This window comes from Polyodon spathula, chromosome 9, assembly GCF_017654505.1.
Source record: "Polyodon spathula isolate WHYD16114869_AA chromosome 9, ASM1765450v1, whole genome shotgun sequence".
NCBI lineage: Eukaryota > Metazoa > Chordata > Actinopteri > Acipenseriformes > Polyodontidae > Polyodon > Polyodon spathula.
This window is the reverse complement of record NC_054542.1, coordinates 33,222,314-33,243,557: the sequence shown is the minus strand read 5'-3', so window position 1 is coordinate 33,243,557 and position 21,244 is coordinate 33,222,314. Positions and strand designations below refer to the sequence as shown.

At 37.6% G+C, this 21,244-nt stretch overlaps 1 protein-coding gene across 1 annotated transcript in view; it reads left to right on the top strand.

Annotated features, from left to right (window-relative positions):
• LOC121320687 (serine/threonine-protein kinase 24-like) overlaps positions 1 to 17,159 on the top strand; it is a 42,365-nt gene extending 25,206 nt beyond the window's left edge. The window contains exons 5-10 of the mRNA XM_041259254.1: positions 2,030 to 2,187; positions 7,480 to 7,665; positions 8,209 to 8,354; positions 10,229 to 10,437; positions 12,690 to 12,828; positions 13,411 to 17,159. Coding sequence (XP_041115188.1) covers positions 2,030 to 2,187; positions 7,480 to 7,665; positions 8,209 to 8,354; positions 10,229 to 10,437; positions 12,690 to 12,828; positions 13,411 to 13,447 — 875 coding nt within the window. The 3' untranslated portion in view covers positions 13,448 to 17,159. The remainder of the gene's footprint in view (positions 1 to 2,029; positions 2,188 to 7,479; positions 7,666 to 8,208; positions 8,355 to 10,228; positions 10,438 to 12,689; positions 12,829 to 13,410) is intronic.
• Positions 17,160 to 21,244: the final 4,085 nt, after the last annotated feature.

Sequence of the window (21,244 nt, the reverse complement as noted above, 5' to 3'; positions counted from 1 at the left end):
GGATGCAACATCGATAATGGATAATTGCAAAGCATATGACATGGTTTATTTAGATTTCCAGAAAGCTTTTGACAAAGTCCTGCACAAAAGATTAATTCTCAAACTGAACGCAGTTGGGATTCAAGGAAACACATGTACATGGATTAGGGAGTGGTTAACATGTAGAAAACAGAAAGTACTAATTAGAGGAAAAACCTCAGAATGGAGTGTGGTAACCAGCGGTGTACCACAGGGATCAGTATTAGGTCCTCTGCTATTCCTAATCTACATTAATGATTTAAATTCTGGTATAGTAAGCAAACTTGTTAAATTTGCAGACGACACAAAAGTAGGAGGAGTGGCAAACACTGTTGCAGCAGCAAAGGTCATTCAAAATGATCTAGACAAGATTCAGAACTGGGCAGACACATGGCAAATGACATTTAATAGAGAAAAGTGTAAGGTACTGCACGCAGGAAATAAAAATGTACATTATAAATATCATATGGGAGATACTGAAATTGGAGAAGGAATCTATGAAAAAGACCTAGGAGTTTTTGTTGACTCAGAAATGTCTTCATCTAGACAATGTGGGGAAGCTATAAAAAAGGCTAACAAGATGCTCGGATACATTGTGAAAAGTGTTGAATTTAAATCAAGGGAAGTAATGTTAAAACTGTACAATGCACTAGTAAGACCTCATCTTGAATATTGTGTGCAGTTCTGGTCACCTCGCTATAAAAAAGATTGCTGCTCTAGAAAGAGTGCAAAGAAGAGCGACCAGAATTATTCCGGGCTTAAAAGGCATGTCATATGCAGACAGGCTAAAAGAATTGAATCTGTTTAGTCTTGAACAAAGAAGACTACGTGGCGACCTAATTCAAGCATTCAAAATTCTAAAAGGTATTGACAGTGTCGACCCAAGGGACTTTTTCAGCCTGAAAAAAGAAACAAGGACCAGGGGTCACAAATGGAGTTTAGACAAAGGGACATTCAGAACAGAAAATAGGAGGCACTTTTTTACACAGAGAATTGTGAGGGTCTGGAATCAACTCCCCAGTAATGTTGTTGAAGCTGACACCCTGGGATCCTTCAAGAAGCTGCTTGATGAGATTTTGGGATCAATAAGCTACTAACAACCAAACGAGCAAGATGGGCCGAATGGCCTCCTCTCGTTTGTAAACTTTCTTATGTTCTTAAGTGTATCTTATATTGCATTCAAACTTCTTTCCATGTTATCCAACAGAATCGCCAAGTGACACTCTCTTCATGTGTTACGGATGCCCCTGATGGGAATTTCTTTTATTGCATCATTGTGTTTCCTACGGCTTGTCCTGTCAATTCCAAAATTATTTATCAACGTGACGAGCTACACTATGTGTGGACGTACCACAGACTACTTTATGCCAGCCCTGTATTGCTGTACATCAAGCCTTGACGAGGCATTCCTCATTTACTAAGGGACTACCCGATATAGTCTTTATATCACTGTGTTTTCACTTGTTAGATTTCAGCAACATTGAGATTATAAACTACAGAACCCTTTTAGATTTTTTTTGTAAAAAGCCTTTTTCTCTGTTAATTGATTGTGCACTTGTCATTGAGCTAACTAATGTAACGTTGCTACAGTATGCTCAGCAGTTCTAGAATTCTGACACAAGGTCGAGTTCACATCTTTGGTATGTAGGCGTCCAATTTAAAAAATTGGGATTTCCTGCTTCCATGCCACATGGGGAAATAGAAACTTTGGGTTTTAGTGGGTTATGTTTTGGTTAACGTTTAAATAAACGATGAGGTCAAAGTTCCACTTTCAGTAATCTCAAGGGCTGGATTTGTCACTGGTTTCAGAACTTCTGTTAGAATAAAGAAACTGTAGCATTATTGCATTCTGTAGCTCCATTGAGTTTAAATCTGTATGTATTGCTTTTAGTCTGACATTGTCAAATAGGGACTGGAAAGAACTGTTTTAAATAAGTCTGTTCAGCTGGACATGTACATAACTTTTTTTTTTTTTTTTTTTTTTTTTTGGGGGGTGCTGCTTGCTCCACAGCTGCCAATGTGTTATTGTCGGAGCAGGGGGATGTTAAATTAGCAGATTTTGGTGTTGCGGGACAACTAACGGACACACAGATAAAGAGGAATACATTTGTAGGCACGCCCTTCTGGATGGCTCCTGAAGTAATAAAGCAGTCTGCTTACGATTCCAAGGTAAGAGATATTGCATTGCTCTCTCCAGGGGAGTTTCCGTTTGTACTTAACCACAGCAATACACCAGAAAGTTGTCTACTGCTGAAACAGCCCTGTGGGGATGTTGACAGTTACTGGAAAGTCCTGTACTGTATCTGTCGTCATCTTTTTGTGTCATTCCTTTTTCTCTAGCCATATGCGATCCTCAGTTCTGGTTCAGGTTAGAGACAAGGGGGTAACATTGATTTATTTCAAAACTGTAGCTTGTGGGCATGGACAGGCAGTTGACCCAGGGCCAGATAACATTGGCTTATAAATAATTATTGATTCCAGATAACAAAGTTGTATTTACGTTTATAGAGGGGGGGGGGGTTACAGTATGTATGTTACTGACATGTGCCCTCAATGAAGCTGAATAGCACAGTGCCATTGTCAGGAAATAGTTTGCTTGGGCTTCATTTTATACAGCAGCATGTACTCCTTTTAAAGTTCCAGAGATAAAAGTGTGTATCAGTCAGTGGAAAGGCTCTTAAACATAAACCACAAAGTACCTGCTGTACTGTAAATGTTTAAGTGCACTTATCCAACAGCAGACTGACGCCTGCTTGATTAAAAATGCAGTAAAGTTCATGAAACATTAAAATGCATTAAAATTTCCACTGCTTAAACTATCAACAAAAAAAAAAAAAATTATCGGAGGGAGAATGAAACCATTAACTGTTCCCCATTATCTGGGTTACTTTGTCAGCAGGCTTGTGTTCCAGTTTTTCTTTTGGTCCATGTCTCTTGACGGTTGCATTGTCCCATTTGAAATCTTTTGTCAAAATTAGTTTTAATAATATGCAGTGTATCTAACAGAAATATGCTATTATCAGATTGCAGAAAGAAGTTTATCAAAGCACTTATTTAAAACAATTCTTGCAAGTCAGTAAATCTGAATGGAGCCCAGTTTTTGGACCATTTGTTATAACTCAGGTTACACTTGCAGCTCAACGAGCCCCTGGATTTTCATCGAAAAGAAGTCTCCTATCTATTTGCAATCAAAAATTGACATCACTGTTCATTTTGGGTGTTTTTATAATTTTTTTAATAGGAAACGTGGAGACCAGATTTATAATTAAAAATGTTCAGTGTTACCAAATGTAAAGTAGCACACTGGCAATGAGAGGTTTTGACAGGTGTGAACATGGGCTTCCAAGAATGAGCTTTTTACTGAAATACACCATAGCTATTGAGTGTATTTATTTTTAACTTGTATGAAAATTTGAATTTCTGTGTGAAGTTGTGTATGGGGGTCTTTTTAGATATACACTATGATATATATATATATATATATATATATATATATATATATATATATATATATATATATATATATATATTATATATATATATATATATATATAATATTATATATGATACACTGAGCATCAAAATAACTTATCACTTATACTTGGATACAATTCCGGACAAACTCTGTTTTAGAGCAGGTGCAGTGACTTTATTGTGGTGATTAACAGTTGACATCCCGGAGATGCTGCAAAATGATCTGTCGATCTTGGGCAGGTGTTGTGACTCTTGATCTCCCAGTTCGTGGCCTGTCATTGACAGAGTATATCTGGTTATACCGTCTCGCCAGGTCTGACATTGCTGGCTGTGAGCACCCAAGACGGCGAGCCACAGTAAGCTGGCGTAGTCCAGCCTCCAACATGCCAATTGTATGAAGGCGCTGCTTTCTTGACAGATGTGGCATATTGTTTTTTTCTGTGATTTTCTTTATTGCTTTTATTCAAGCTTGCAGTGCAACACCTGAAATCACTCCATATCCAGTGCTCAATCAACTGTCTCACTAATTAAGTGCACATGCTTCAGTCATAGTCATTTAAGCATGTCATGATCAAGGATGAATGATCTAGTGATTACAAAGAAATCAAAAACATTTTGTCAAGGTCCATCATTTTATATACGTTATTTTTTTTCGAAAATAAATGTGTTTAGAATAGTGATAAGTTTGATTTGAATATCTGTCTATCTTCACAGCTATTATTAAATCTATGCTTGGGCAGTGCAACATAAGATTTTTGTATTGTACTCAGCAGCTCTTAATTTTCATGAATTCGTGTTAATTCAACTGACCTTATAAAACTGCCACTGGACTGCACAAGTGCTGTGTGAAGAAAAACAAGTGGTATATTTCTAAACTCTTGGATGTTGTCTTCTGCTCGGCTTACAGGATTTTGTGGTTTTCACAAAATGAAGCATGACAAAGAGAAACAGATTAAAGCGTCTATTTTGGTTTTATTTTCTCTGAAGTGTTTTTACTGTTTATATATACAGCTCTGGAAAAATTAAGAGACCACTGCAAAATTATCAGTCAAATGATAACTGGTCAAAATAACAAAAAAGATGCAGTGTTGTCAGACCTCGAATAATGCAAAGAAAATAAGTTCAGATTCATTTTTAAACAACACAATACTAATGTTTTAACTTGGGAAGAGTTCAGAAATCAATATTTGGTGGAATAACCCTGATTTTCAATCACAGCTTTCATGCGTCTTGGCATGCTCTCCACCAGTCTTTCACATTGATGATGGGTGACTTTGTGCCACTCCTGGCGCAAAAATTCAATCAGCTCGACTTTGTTTGATGGCTTGTGACCATCCATCTTCCTCTTGATCACATTCCAGAGGTATTCAATGGGGTTTAGGTCTGGCGATTGGGCTGGCCATGACAGGGTCTTGATCTGGTGGTCCTCCATCCACACCTTGATTGACCTGGCTGTGTGGAATGGAGCATTGTCCTGCTGGAAAAAGCAACCCTCAGAGTTGGGGAACATTGTCGGAGCAGAAGGAAGCAAGTTTTCTTCCAGGACAACCTTGTACTTGGCTTGATTCATGCGTCCTTCACAAAGACAAATCTGCCCGATTCCAGCCTTGCTGAAGCACCCCCAGATCATCACCGATCCTCCACCACATTTCACAGTGGGTGTGAGACACTGTGGCTTGTAGGCCTCTCCAGGTCTCCGATTAACCATTAGACGACCAGGTGTTGAGCAAAGCTGGAAATTGGACTCATCAGAGAAGATGACCTTACTCCAGTCCTCTGCAGTCCAATCCTTATGATCTTTTGCAAACCTCAGCCTGGCTCTTCTTTGCTTCTCATTGATGAAGGGCTTTTTTCTAGCTTTGCACGACTTCAGCCCTGCCCCTAGGATCCTGTTTCGGACCGTCCTCGCCGTGCACTTCACCCCAGCTGCCGTTTGCCATTCTTTTTGTAGGTCACTTGATGTCATCCTATGGTTGCTGAGTGACATTTGAATGAGTTGGCGGTCATCCCGGTCAGTGGTGAGTCGTTTTCGCCCTCTGCTGGTCTGTAGCTTTGTTGTCCCCAATGTGTGCTGCTTGACCTTGTTCTTATGAACCGCCGTCTTTGAAATTTTAAGGATGGAAGCAACCCGACGCTCACTGTATCCCTCTGCCAGTAAAGCCAGAATTGAACCCTTCTTTTCCTCACTCAAAACTTTCCTTCAACTCTTTGGGCATGGTCAATAGTTATTTTTTGATTCCAGTTACTTTTGAGGTACTACTAGCACTGTTTTGTCATCCAGCTGGTCCTATTGCAAGAAGATAGTGATGACCACAGGACTGGTTTTTATACTTTTCCTCATTAAATAAGATTTGGTTCAGGTGATCCTCTATTAGTACCTCATTCAGTAGAATGAGGTGTGCCTGTGTTGGAATTCAACAGACACTGGAATGGAATGGCTGCCATACATGTAGAGATGCTGATTTAAGAAAAATTTGCAGTGGTCTCTTAATTAGCTTAAATAGCTGATTGAATGGTTGAATGGTCAAACTCCACCTGTACATTGCCATGCATTTATAAGACATTTGTGGAATTAAGGATTCTGAAGAGTAACTTAAAATATGATTTTTCTTTTTACATTTTTTTTACAATTCTCCTGCAGCTCATAATGCATGATTGCATGGTTGGTATATTATGGTGACTTTTGGTGTCCAGTTGATAAGCACCTAACACTAAGATATTGCTTACAAAATGTTTTCACATCTAGTGTTATATGACCATACAGTAAAACTGTTGATTTATTTTCTCATATATGTGATGGAGACTACTGGAGAGACTGTCTTCAGATTTGGTTTGCTTCTCTGAGCTTTCCTGTAGTGTGTCAGAACGTCAGTGTTATTGCAGGGTACATATCTAACATGACAGTGGGCAACAAGCTCCTCAGAGATGCATGAAGTAGCTGTCTCTGTTCGCTGTGCTTGTTTCTGCTCTGGTAGAGCGGTGTGTCAGTACAGATCTACAGGCCATCCCCCTTTTTTTAAAAAAGAAAAAAGGAAAATGTAAATGGTGGGAAAAAAATGCTGTCACTACAAAATAGGTGTTGATACATTCTTATGTAAGTTTAGGATAAATACAATTTAAAAGTGCTTCAATTTCAGGAGTCGGAAAGTTCTGGTTGGGAGACTGGCGCCACTTAATGGAGAACATTATGATGTTTTATTACCGTATTTAGGTACATGCTTTACTTGTCTCTCGGAACAAAGCAGATAGGAAAAATAAAAGAGAGGCCAACTATTCAGAAGTGACTCCACAGAAACAGGCATGCATACATGTCTCAAGGCTTATTTCAGGAAATAAACAAAAATACAAGCTACAGTTTTTGTCTTCATACCGTCTAAAGAGGTTATGAAGTGATCTTTAAAAAACAATCTTTAGATCTGTCTGAAGTTGGCATTGTGGTAAATATACAGGACTACAGTTTTTCCTTTTATCGTGGTGTCTGGATTAATATTGCAATCTGGTATCGTTAGTGAAATAACATGTAATTGTATTGTTTAATTATATTTAATCTTTATTTTTATATGGTGCCTTTCATAGTGGACCACCATTACAAAGTGCTTTACAAGATACGAGATTATATATATATATATATATATATATATATATATATATATATACACAGATGTGGCTTTTTTTTTTCTGTGATTTTCTTTATTGCTTTTATTCAAGCTTGCAATGCAACACCTGAAATCACTCCATATCCAGTGCTCAATCAACTGTCTTACTAATTAAGTGCACATGCTTCAGTCATAGTCATTTAAGCGTGTCATGGTCAAGGATGAATGATCTAGTGATTAAAAAGAAATCAAAAACATTTTGTCAAGGTCCATCATTTTATATACGTTATTTTTTTTCGAAAATAAATCTTCAGTCATAGTCATTGTTTTTTGTTGTGTGTTCTGTGTGTGTGTGGATGTTTAAGACACTGATTCCAAATCTTTTATTTAGGCTGACATGTGGTCATTAGGAATAACAGCGATTGAACTGGCAAAAGGGGAACCCCCTCATTCAGAACTGCACCCAATGAAGGTTTTATTCCTCATCCCAAAGAACAACCCACCAACACTGGAAGGAAACTACAGCAAACTTCTTAAAGAATTCATAGAGGCCTGCTTGAACAAGGAGCCCAGTTTTGTAAGTAGAGTGCTACATTATTACTTGTTAGTGAGGTAGCAACTGAAATCTGGGTTGGTCTGTGTTAATACTTGGGGTGCATACAATATATTAACAAATTAGCTATATTTTAGCCTTTTAAAGAATTAATATACTGAAAACTATGTGTTGACGTGTGAAGAAAGTCAGTGGTACTATGCTGTTGTCTAGTATTTACAAGAACTAAACTTTCTGCTCATTTATCAAAAGCAAGTCTGAGTGTACGGCATACATAGCTTGATTGCCAGACACCAGTATATTTGATTTAAACATCAATTTGCTGCCCAGGAGGGTGGCATACTTTCTTTTTACTTCTCCACACTGTTTATGCCAAATTCTGTCATATTGCAGATTACAGTAGTTGTATGACATTTTCCTTTTTTGTTTGCTGGTAGCTAAGCACATACACAAGAATGTTTCCCTGTAAATGTAAAAAGGCTATTGAGAAGCAGGAGTCTCCGCATAGCTAAACTGCTTTAACCTGCAACAAAAGCATAACATGCCATTTTAACTCATTTCCCTTAGAGACCAACAGCAAAAGAGCTCTTGAAGCACAAATTTATTCTACGCTACGCCAAGAAAACTTCCTACTTAACAGAGCTGATAGACCGGTACAAGAGGTGGAAAGCCGAACAGTCCCACGATGATTCGAGCTCAGACGAGTCGGATTCGTAAGTCCTGTTTTCAGCATCATCTATATTCCTCTCACACCCCTGCCCTCCTTCCCATTTCTACCCTGAGACACACATACTATATATGGGAAGCAAAATACTCCATAGATTGCTTCCCTCAAGTTCACTCATGCAGCAATGAGAGAAGTTTTTTTTTTCTTTCTTCAAATAATAACAGTCAAAAAAACTAGCCCACATAGAATCCTGTTCGGTTACACATAATTACAACTAGCGACTGTAGTACGCAACATCCTAGTATGCCTGGAAGTCTTCTTGCATAATTCGTATTTCTATTTCTTGTTAAGTAACACCCCTGAATTCTGTAACTCTGAAAGAGAATAGTGAGTGAGTGCTATTATAACATACAAGGTTAAAGCTCATCTTTACAGCTAAACTGTTTCAGTAAACAAAAAACAAAGAATATGCCATTTTTTTCACTTGACTGCACCCAGTAGTACTACTTGAAAAAATGAAAGTAGCAACTGTTCAATTTTTTTCACTATTTCGAGTGATCACTCTTTAAACACTGAAATTAACATTTAAATAATTTTATTATGTGAATAACACTAGTGACACGCATTTTCCAGGATTAAGTTCCAGACTTCTTGCCAACCAGTCCCATAACTGTTGTAGTCTTGCATCAGAACAAACTCATTGCCAATTGGATCAGTAAATGGTTTTACTGCAGGGTCCAAGACTGTGTCTTTGTACTATGTAGATGTAAATGCGCCCCTTGGAAACACAATAAGATCTGTGCCACTTTCAGTGCCGATGCCTCCCAACACTATTAGTGAATCCCCTCCAACGGTCATATTCAGCGATGTTGAATACAGCAAATCGTTCTGCTCTGACTCTCATACAATCAGTCATTAGTGGACATATTGTGTAGATATCGATCATTGCGTTGTGTGGTTGGCCTCTCTCAACCTCCAGGACATCCAGTGCACAAACCTGTGGTTTGATAAAGTACCCGCAATCTGGAAACAATAGTAGGGGTCACAACAAATTGAGCAGCTACACGTCTTTGTGTATCCCCTGTTCCAGCATTGGAACAGCTCTGCCAGTCTGGACTTCACCTGCCAACACCTGGCATCTTTAGAAGCCATGATTCACAAATGAACAACAGTGTGTCACCTGAGCAGTCATTTGACTAAAGATCAATTCTGAAGTCTAAACTGACGCACCTGCTTGTAACAGGGAACAGCTGGTGCAAAATGCATCTCAACAGCTGTTACAATTTATTGAAAAACACACAAGTGAAGGCCTTAGCTAACTTTTTTTTTACTTTCTTCATGGTGGGTGTTTTTTTCCCCATTACTGTTTGATCTTTTGATTTACACATTCCGTTTTGAATTTTGCCTGTAATTAAGTATTTATTGCATAGAGTTTATCTTTTTGCAAATGTAATGCTAAGTCCCCTAGTGTGCCACAACAAATAACATATTATACTTACATATTATATATACTATAACATAAAAGAAAGTGCTTTGGTACTGTAAATATATGTCATTTGACAGGACATCAAACAGTATATTCTGCATTGTTGCGCATTGAAACCTGTTTTATATATATATATATACACATACACAAGTTATTCTGAGGTTACTTGTCATTGGCTTTCTCTGTTAGCTTACATTTTGCAGTTTATAAAATTTGCAAAAATAGTTAAGGGTAAGCAAGCTGACTTAATTTGTCAATGCATGATACAAAATAAGTTGTCTCTTTTTAAATGATCAAAGCCGTTTTTTTTCTTTTTACAGATTGCTCATTTTTAAAATGGGTGACTAGAAAATAAGAAAACATTTATTTGGAAAAGGTATTGTGTGGGTATATAAATGTGCTTTTTGTTTATGTATCTCTTTGTGTATTTTCAGAGAACAAGATGGCCAGGCATCTGGCGGAAACGACCCTGGTGACTGGATCTTTAACACCATTAGGGAGAAAAAGGATCCCAAGAAACTGCAGAATGGAGCAGCCCACCTGGAGGAGTTTGAAAGGAACAAGGTGCTGTTGCAGACTAGATGCGTCTTTGGAAGTCCATTTCCTTTACTTACCGCCTATTTATTTATTTATTTATTTATTGATTTTTAATATAATCTCCTTTTACTTTAACACTTGAAGGACCAGAGAGATACTCATACCTAGAAGCCCCGCTGCATTCAAAACACTAAATAATATAACGAAAGGAGAAGCAGTCGGAAGTAATTTTTATTTTTATTGAGTACGCCACAAATCTGAACAACCGAAGCACATATATATATATATATATATAAAATAAACATTTATTTTACAAATCTAAACAAGAAAATGTCAATAAATAAACATCTGAACAGACATTGGTTTACAACATACGGTACATATTTATAAAACTGAAACGACAGCAATACATTTTTTACTTTAACAGCAATTGGTTTATTATCAGATGCGCAAAAGCAGCTGAACAATGTAGATAAATAAAAACATTTTACAAAAGCGCACAGCAGAAGTTGTTATAAAAAAGTCTTTTTTTTTTTTCTTTTTTTTGACAAAAGGGTATTCCTTTACTGAGTCTAAGGCTGTTCACAGTCAACACAGATAATGTGCTTCTCCACACCGCCTTTCTGCACAGGGCACAGCTGTCCGAAGTTTTATTTTTATTGCACTTGCCAACCTGGCATTGGCATCTCTTGCGGCTCTCAATGGGGTTGCCAGCTTCAGCTGTGGGCACATGCTTGGCAGTCTCCCCTGTTCCTAACTGCTTCTTACGAAGTTACTGTGCTCTCCTTGGTAAATTCTTCTCAGTGCATTCTTTGCAAAGTACCCAGGAGTTGATGGTGCTAGGTCCAATACATTGTAAAACACGTGAACAGACCACCGTCGGGAGCCAGCTTTCACAAAATACTTCTGTGCCATCTGATCCAAAATATCAACTCCATATTTTGTTGCATTATAAAACTCCACGGTCTCTGGGATTTTTTTTACTTGTCCCGATGCTAATTGACTGACCAAAGCAGCGCAGCTGGTAAGCAGGCACCAGCCTTCAAAAGACTGATTGAAAATAATAGTCTGTCAGTCATTCATTCAGGCAGAGAGTAGATACTAATCAGATTGCAGCTGAACACATTGTGGACTGGTTAATAAAAATAATAGAGTACTGTTCTGTATAATCAAAATACAGTTGTTTTCTGTGTGGCCGTCAATGTGACTGCTCCCAAGGCTTTTAGGTATAATGTAATATATCTCCTTTATCTATGCACTCCCACGTTTCCTGCTTTGTGAGAATGTTTAATACAAACGGACAGAAATGTACATGAATGCGCAACCCCATATGTGTTACATGACTGGAGAAAATGGTACATTTTAAAACCAAAAACTGCCAAAATGACCACCGCGAGGCTTCTAGCATTTCTCTATATAAAAGACAATCATTATGGTAAATGTGTATTTTGATTTTTAATGACAGATGGAGAGACTTTTCCTTATATTCCCCTTATATTCTTCTACACTCAACAATTAGCTAAAGAATGCCCTAAACATGTTGTATCACAATTGGGGAAGTGGTAGACGTACTTAGTCAGAAGCCTATTCCTAGCTTTCTCAGAAGCACAGCTTATTCACAGGATTATTGAAAAGATGTGCAATTTTTATACATGTATATAAAGAGGATGTGAGAAGAGGGGCTTGAATACTGCCACTCAATCCAGTAGAGCCTGTTTGTTAGATTATGTTTTAGTTTTGCATTATTGTTAAAGCAAAAAGGGTACCTTTTCTAAGTTTTTTTTTTCGTCTGGTAGAAAATGTTCTGAACTATCCTTTGCATATATCACAGGTACTTCACTTTCGTATTTCCCGTGAAACAGTGTTCTCTAACAGATACTTTTAAAGAGGTCAAGAAGACGACTGAGATGCATGAAAAGTTCCTCAATGATGAGACTGTCACGTAATTACACAATTTCACTACTTGACATTACATATATCGTCAATGATGACTATGGACCACACAAAGATGTTTAATGTATAAGATGGTCCGTTACATGTGGTCCAGTAGTTAAAGTCCAGGGCTTGTAACCAGAAGGGCAACCAGTTCGGGTATAGACGGTGACCGCTTGACTCACTGTGTGACACACTAGAGACGTCTTCAGTGGATTGGGTCTACTCTACAAATTAATTACAGGATAACATTCACTGCACACGTTTATTTACGTATCAAGTGTCGGATGGAGACATTTCGCGAAACACTACCACCAAGTGAAGGGTGCTTCCACGATAGATACTACATATATTATTATTATTATTATTATTATTATTATTATTATTATTATTATTATTATTATTATTATTATTATATTTACTTACAGCTGAAAGAGAAAAATGAAGCCAGTAGCGGTAAACCAGGAGCAGTAGAAGAGTTGCGGGAGGCTATTTTCCTAGCAGAGGAAACATGTCCAGGAATCTCTGACTCTATGATATCTGAACTAGTACAGAGACTTCAAAGGTAAGCTCATGGCATTGGTGGGTATTGTTAAAATTGGTCCTCAGAGCAGGGGCAGATTTAAAATAAAATGCCATGCTTGAGAAATTAGGGTGTTGGCTGGTACTATGCTTTTGTATTAATCTTAAATTAATTTCAGTTCACTTTTTAATCCAAAATGATTTTCCTAAAGTAACCTCTGAAATAAGACAATAGTCAGTTAGGTTGTTGTAAGTAAGGTGTATGATAGGGCAATATTGGTCTTGTAACTCCCTATTTTTTGGGGGTGGGGGGTTCTCAACAGAATTAAACCTTCATGTTTATTTTAGCTAGGTGAAAAAGTGCAGATATGTATTCATAGTTGCATCAAAACTGAGTTGCCATTTTTTGTGGGTTTATTTTGAGTTAAGCACTTAGTATAATAATGCATGGGAAGAGTGAGACTTAGTGTAAATGAGCGCATCCATTGAGAGCATCCATACTTAGATCCACATAATCCAAGCCATCCAAAATGAAACTTGCATTGCCGCCTGCATAGCTTTTATTGAAGGGCAAAGGATAAAACATTAATAATAATGTGCACTACTGTTGTTTTGTGTCATTCAGATTCTCATTTAGTGGAGCATCGTCTTCCTCCCAGTGATGGCTCCCCGACTTGGACATGAAGAGGTGCTCATATATACTAAAGTAGCACACATGCCACAGTGAAGAGAGGCGCGCTGTCCTTCAGGGGGACATTCTCCAGTGAGCAACAGCCAAGATGAAGTCTCTCAGAAGGGCCGTCATTTTTCAGCTGCTTAAAGCAAAAGATTCTTCTGTTTTTATTTTTAATTATTGTCGTAGTGCACATATTCAACAAAAGAGCAGGTGGGGAGGAAGGTGGGTGAAAGATGTGTATGGGAGGAGAGATGGGTTTGCCTTCCTCCTTTTGATATTTTCAAGTAATCACTTCCAGTCAGTCTTTGCGAGAAAGCAGATCATTGCAACTGGATTGTAGGCCAATTATTTATGACTTGACAAAGCAAGCCTACCAAGATTTAACTGTAATATATTCTTCTGATAATGAAGAAGTGTTCACCATCGGCCCCAGGTGCAAGATCAGTTGGTGAGCAAGGTAACCCATTTCTGAGTTGTGATAATCCACAGAAAACCTAGCAATCTGGTTCCTGCTGCTTGAAACCATTTGCCTGCTGGAAGTGTCGGGAATTTCTACAAGGTGTGTCTTATGTGTTAAAATTCTCAGTTGTATATTTGGGACTGTGCAAAGCAGATTGATAATTTTTTTGTGAAACCTCAGGTATCCTGCTTTAAGTCGATGACTCCTCTGGAAGACTGAATATGTTCTGCTGGGTGTACAAATATGTATATAGGGTCATTTTTACTGATATTATGAAACAGTGGAGCGTGCATAAAATAATCACTGTGTACAAAATGGCCAAGTGCTTCTGTAGATACTGTTAGTAGAGGTAAATATTTAAAAAAACACAAAAAACAAATGGCCATAACTGAGCATTGCCTCGCCTCTATTACATGTACATTTTGGATATAAGAGGAGATTTAGATTTTATTATTAATATTATTTCTGTGGTCTCCCATTTGAAGAAAAGTTGATACACCACTTAACTAAACAAAATTTTAATTCTTAAGTACTGTATGTACCTCAAGTAGTTTAACAATGTTATTTTTCATTCATAGTCGTGTTTCTTTATAAATGACTTCTTTCTGGAGTTTGGTAATAAATATGGTGCTCTCCAACTCATTATGGTATACACACATGGTGCCCTATTCACAAAACTTGAGTTTGAGTTGAGTCTTTTTATGAGTAAGGTTTGATATTTCTAAAACTAGACTAGGCTAGTGCTTTTAAAATGGCCAACTGTAGTCTAGAACAGTTTCTTGAATAACAAATAGACTTAAAAAAAAAGCAAAAAGAAAAGCTGTTTTACCAACTGATGGGTGAAAGCTTTGTGAATAGGGCCCAGTTTCTGTGGATTGCTAAACTAGCTTTCTTTGAATAAAACGGAGAGTAAGTACCTTATTCAAAAAAATTAAGTCAGCCAAAACCAGTACAATCTGAAGTGGAGGTAGCCATTTTTATGCCATGTTCTGTAATTATTCTGATACATGACAGTTTTAGATTCTTAGTACAATGAAAATGTATTTAATTTGACAATTAAACTTTCAAATATAGACTTTTTCCCCCGCAAATGTTGCTGTTGACAATGGTGGTTTGAGTGGGTAAACAAAAGCTTAAAGCTCAGTTTGTGGGTGGTGGGGGGCTTTTCGCAAATATGAGAAAGATGATCCTTGTTGCAGATGCACACATGCTCGCAGCTGCAGCACTGGATGCATTTCTGGTTTCTTGGGTTATTTTTTTGTTTGTTTTTTGGCACCAACAACAACAAAAAAAAATTTAATCACAAGGAATGTACATATTGTAGGACTAACAATTGTGACTTTAAATTGCTCTCCAAAATACTCCAGGGTGCAGTATATTGGCGTGTATTGTTACAGTGCATTTTTCTCATTGCTAATACGATGCAAAAGATGATCATGTTTCAGTTTCTACACCATATGTTTAAATTCACGATTCTTCAAGTCGGTACCAACCTTGCTACTTACAACATGTTAATGTGTACTGTAGTACCACTTGCTAAAAAGATGAAATATTTCTTACGGTGTCTGATGACTGACGCAGTCATTTGTACAAGCCATTGGTCTGTTAAGTTGGGAGGCTGATGGTGTTGCCCTGCCAAGGTTATTTAAGTCCAATTTTTGGAGTTCTTGGCATGGCAATTTTGAATGCATGGAATAAAGCTTGTTGTGTGCTTTGTAGCATACTGCATAACTAGAGCAGCTGAAAGGCTAGCCTTTCACCACCATGGAGCATCAGCAACTCACAGCTTTAAGGATTTTGTCTAAATAGTTTTTTTTTTTTTTTTTTTTTTTTTTTTTTTTTTTTTTACCAATTTAAAGGAAAAATGAGTATACAGGAGCATTTTGTGATACAGAATTTGGCAATTACTAATTCTGTCCTCACTTTTCTTTTCATTTAAGGGCCTTTTTTGTCAAATCAGAAAAATCTATTTTATTTGCATATTTTAATTTTTAATTGGAAGTCTGAGAAAAGAGTAGAACCTTGTTTGCTACCACCTGGTGTTCCTAATGGAAGTCAGTTACAATGGTTTGCTTGTCTAAAGGGATAGGTAGTGAAGGTGCTCATTTTGCTTTGCATTTAGTTGCCCAGGTTAGGGTTCAGTTTTAATAGACTTGTGAGCTTTCAAAATGGTTTTCTTAGTTCTGTACAGAGTATTTGCCAAGTGCAGAAGGCTTGCCAGGCACTGTTTGCCTAACAAGAATGCAAAAGACAGAGTTGTGAAACGCAAGGGTTTATTTCGTTATTGACAATATTTTAACACATTTCGACCCTGTTTTTGCTTTGGAAGCCATGTGCTAGTATTGGGTGGTGCAGTTTGGTCAGGTAATCATTTTTATATTTTTGGGGGGCACCTTAGGCACTAAATAGTGCAACCTGTCTTTTTCTTTGTATCTCAGTTTTTCAGAAGTCTTGCAGAAAGAAATATTGATCATATTGTCTTCAGGTTTTTATTTTCAACAGAACGCAGCGCATTACTGGAAGATAGGAGACACTGTGCTCTTTTGGTTTTATATTTTAATACCTTTTCTAAGGCAAGTTATGTTTTTGCACCCTTGTTTTGGAAAGGTTTGTTTCCCCTCTTACCTTCAGTGTCCAGCTCAGTGAAGGGGTGTGTTTGTGTTAACAGGTACAACATGTGATTTGGATGATCAAGCATCTTCCTAGTTCCCACCTTCAGTATCTCCCAGATAAAGTGCCATGCTTTCTTTTACCCCTCTTTTTTTTTGTAATGTATTTTGCACCTTGTGGAGTCTGTTTAGTTGAGTTTTAATCTCTGTGTTGCACTTTGTAAGAGTTTCTTTGATAGTTTAAAAACGTGGTACTTGAGGCCATCATTGTGTGTTGTTATTTCTTATTGTTACTGCACTGTACCTTTGCAAAAATGGCAATAAAGTAGTGCGATCATCAGGATACAGTCTTCAGCACAGGTATATTGTAGGGATGAATCAATAAAGATTTAAAGAAATCCAATATTTTTCTAACACTGTGTAAAGAGCAACTAATGCAGTAAAATATGGGCCTTTATGGTGTTTATTATTAATGATGGGATACTTAATGCTAATTAAGTGTAAATTTTGTTTTCTGTAACATTGCTAACAGTTTATAGTCCTGTATATTATCCTTGCTTATGTCATTAAACACCAAGGTATTGAACACCTTGTAAGCTTTAAAGTGATTACGAAAAATAAAATCTAATGCAAATTTATTGAAGCCCTGAGCCTTGTATGTACATTTCAGGCAGCAGGGAAGTTGCTTTTATGAAACACTTTGCCTGTATTAGATTATTGAAACCATGGCCAGAGATAGGAACATGACCGTGTCAAACAGATGCTTGTAATTGACCGACCTGTTGGGTAAGTCCTAGTGAAAGTAAGGTGTTCTCAATACAGGCTGAACCAGCACACAGGGTTTACTAAGTCTACAAAAGTAACTGCTTCAAGGCTATGGCAATTGACCTTATTTTCAGAAAAGATTGTGCTTCACCCATATCCAAATATTCCAAAACTACACACACTTTTATAAGCAGGCTTGCTCCTTTTTGACATTTATAACAAAATACACTAACAAATCACAACCCTTTTAGAGGAAGGTATTTATTTTTAAGCCAGCTCTGGTTTGTCATTGAAACATTCTGGAGACTATTACTTGTGCAACTGGTTGCATGGACTTTGCTACCGATTTCATTTTTTTAAAATTTTTGCTTGACCAGCAACTGATCAAGTGTGGCAGGGCTGGAGATATCCAAGCTAAGAAGTCTCACAGCAAATGAAATGGGTGTTAATCAAACCTGATGTTTTCCTGTTTACTTTGGATATCAGTATCTCCGCCCGGCTCCAATCATGGTGTGTCATCACTTCAGGTGGATGTAAACGACTCACAAACTGAAAGTGGCAAAACCTGTTTTATAATTACCAGGTCTCATTGTGTTCCAATAAAGAACCCCAGTCATATGCATACTCTAAAAGGTGAGGGATTTATTAGAGTATTGTGGGTCCCAGAAAAATAACCGTTGAACAGGATCAAGCCTAATTATAATTGAGTTCCATGAAGAAAAAAAAAACCTTATTCATAAGCATTCATGGCCTCTTGTTTAAGATTAAACCAAATGTACAGTTGATCTTGTGACTGAGGTGAAAGTGCTGGTAAGGAAACAGTCTCAGACAAAATTATTGGCTCTCTACACTTTATAAGATAATTCAAGAACATATGCTAAATACAATCATTTAGTGAATATTAGCCATCAATATGACAAACAATATACACATTTTTCTGATAGTTTTAACAATAAAAAGCAATTTTAAATATTTGTTCATGACAAAAGTATTTGGCACATTTGACATTAAGCCTGTAAAAATGTTATAGAACTAAATAACACATATATTCATTGCACAGTAACTAAGCTGCATTATAAAGTCAATAGCCAGAAAGAGAGAATTATTTCCAACATCTGTTGAAGAATGCTTTGGCAACACAGCATGTGATGGTCAAAACAAAGGAGTTGGATGTTTGAGAAAACCCCTGGTTGCAAACTACTTCAAAGGAAATGGCTACAGAAGTGTGTCAAGGAAATATGGAATACCACAATCCCCAGTCGGAGCAGTAATCGAGAAGTACTACAGAACAAATTAAAGTGAAAAGCTTGAAAGAAGTGGACATCCAAAGAAAATTATGAGTACAGCAGGTAAGAGAATTGTCCGAGCAACAATACAAATCCAAGATTAGCAGCCAAGGACTTACTGAAAAATTTAGAAGCATTAAGCATAATAGTACATGAAAGAACTATATAAAGGCACCTGAACACACAAGAGCTGAATACATACAGACCTTGCAAACACTTTAAAAGAAAATTCATAAACTTGCCATGACATGAACAGGAATTTGAAACATTCTTCAACAAAATTCTCTGGTCCAATGATACTTAAATATAACTTTTCCCCCAAAAATGAACCACAGTATGGTTGGAGAAAAAGGAAAGCCTTCAATGAAGAAAACCTTGTATCTAGAGTTAAGCATAAGTGGTTTGATTGGGGTGCATTAGCAGTTCAGAGACTCTCGTGATTGTAGATCACAGCCAGTATTAAAACATTTTACAAAGTACAATGATAGCATCTGCTCGTAGATTGGCAGACAGTTTATCTTCCAACATGACAATGACCCAAATCATACAAGTAAACTCTGGACTTTGTGAAGAAAACAAAGACAAAAGTTCTGGAATGGACTTTACTATCACCAGATCTCAATCCGATAGAAATGCTTTGGACTGATCTGAAAAAAGCTGCAGGCAAGCATTGTGTTTCCAATCTGTCTGAGTTGAATCAATGTGGATGGCACGCCCCAGTCACTGAACAAAATTCCATTCTGTGTTGCAGTGTAGTGGATGTCAAGCAGAACGTTCAAACTATTTATTGGTTATACTGTAACTTTGAAAAAGTATATATTTCTAAAAACACACTTTTTGAGTTATTTTTTAGTTTATTTGGTGATTTTGCAGTTTTTTCCATGTGGACCTCTGAAGGAATTTTGTTAAAGGTGTTTTGTTGTTATTTCAGTTGTGTTTGGTTGTTTTGGGACTAGTTGGATATGGTGTTACAATGTTGTCTTTCTCTAGGCAAGGCTAGGTTAGGGGTATACAGTAGCCATTCCTTGTACCTATGTGCATACCAAGAAGCTGGTGCTTTATTTTACTATGCATTTAGTTGAAAGTCAAAGCTATAGAATATCATGCTGTAAGACCGCTCTTTTATTTTAACAAAGGTAAGATATTATTTAAGTGTTTTTTTTTTTTCCTGTGCTCTGTTTAAAAGGCAATACTTTTTATTTTACCAGACTACTTTTCCATGAGACGTACAGGTAGTGGACAAGAAAATTGAAACACCTGGGTAAATGAGGGACACCAAGTATATTGAAAGCAAGGGTTTCCACACAGGTCAAGCAGATAAGATCCCACCATGCTTAGGGTCATGTATAAAAATGCTGGACAGGCCTGATTGTCTATAATTATGGCTAGCATGGCTGCAAGAGGGATGATTGTTGGGGTGCCTTTGGCAGGAGCTTCAGTCACCAAGACAGCTCAACTTGCTGATGTTTAAGGTGTCTAAGGTGATGTCGGTATGGAACTCTGTGGGAAAGACATTATCAGCAAAGGGCAACAGTGGGCTGAAGCGCATATTCCAGGATTGTGATATCAGTGCATTAATTTGAAGTGCAAGGAAAAACAGACGAGCAACTGCAGATCAATTGACTGCAAATTTCAATCTGGGGCGCAAGCAGCCATTTTCATCAAAAAAGGTCAGCCGAGAACTCCACAGAGCGGGATACCATAGTCGGGTTGCAGTGCATAAACTGCTCATCACACCTGGCAATGCACGTTTGCGAGTCCAGTGGTGCAAAGATCACAGGCAATGGACTACTGAGCAGTGGAAAAATGTGATATGGTCAGATGAATCATCCTTCACCATGTTCTTGACAAATGGAGCATTTATGGGATATTCTGGAAAGACGACTGAGACAGCGTTTTCCACCTCCATCAGCCAGGCGTGAGTTGATTGACTTTCTCGTGGAAGAATGGTGCCGGATCCCTCCTGCAGGCTGGTACACTCTGTGCCATGGTGCATACAGACTGTACTGGCCGCACGTGGTGCTAATCAGAGTTTGTGAAACCAGCCAATAGAGCTAGACTTAGGGTTAAGGTTACGGTTAGTGCTGGAGTTATGGTTAAGGTTACGGTTAGTGTTGGAGCTAGGTTAGGGTTGGACCTACAGTTAGGGTTAGGGTTAAGGTTACGGTTAGTGTTTGAGCTAGGGTTAGGGTTAAGGTTACGGTTAGTGTCGGAGCTAGGTTAGGGTTAAGGTTACGGTTAGTGTCGGAGCTAGGTTAGGGTTAGGGTTATATTTAAGGTTATGGTTAGTGTTGGAGCTAGGTTTAGTGTTGGAGCCAGAGTAAGGTTTGGAACTATGGTTAGGTTTATAGTGCTGCTGTATATTACAACCTACATTCTCAAGATGAGTGATTACAAGTATAATCAGAGCAGGTGCAGGTCAGCATATTATTAGCTGAAAATAATTATTTCCTTAAATTCAGATTTCTAGATTAATTGTAATGGGCTACTATTTTTAAACCTGAAGAAACACTAGCAAAACCACATACAATACCAGCAATGACAATGTAATCAGTTTTGAACAAATCCTGATATAGTTTCATGGTATTGCAATAGATTACCACTGTTTATCTGTCCATACAATTGTAATACCATTGGTAAGACAAAATGTGAAAATGTTACCA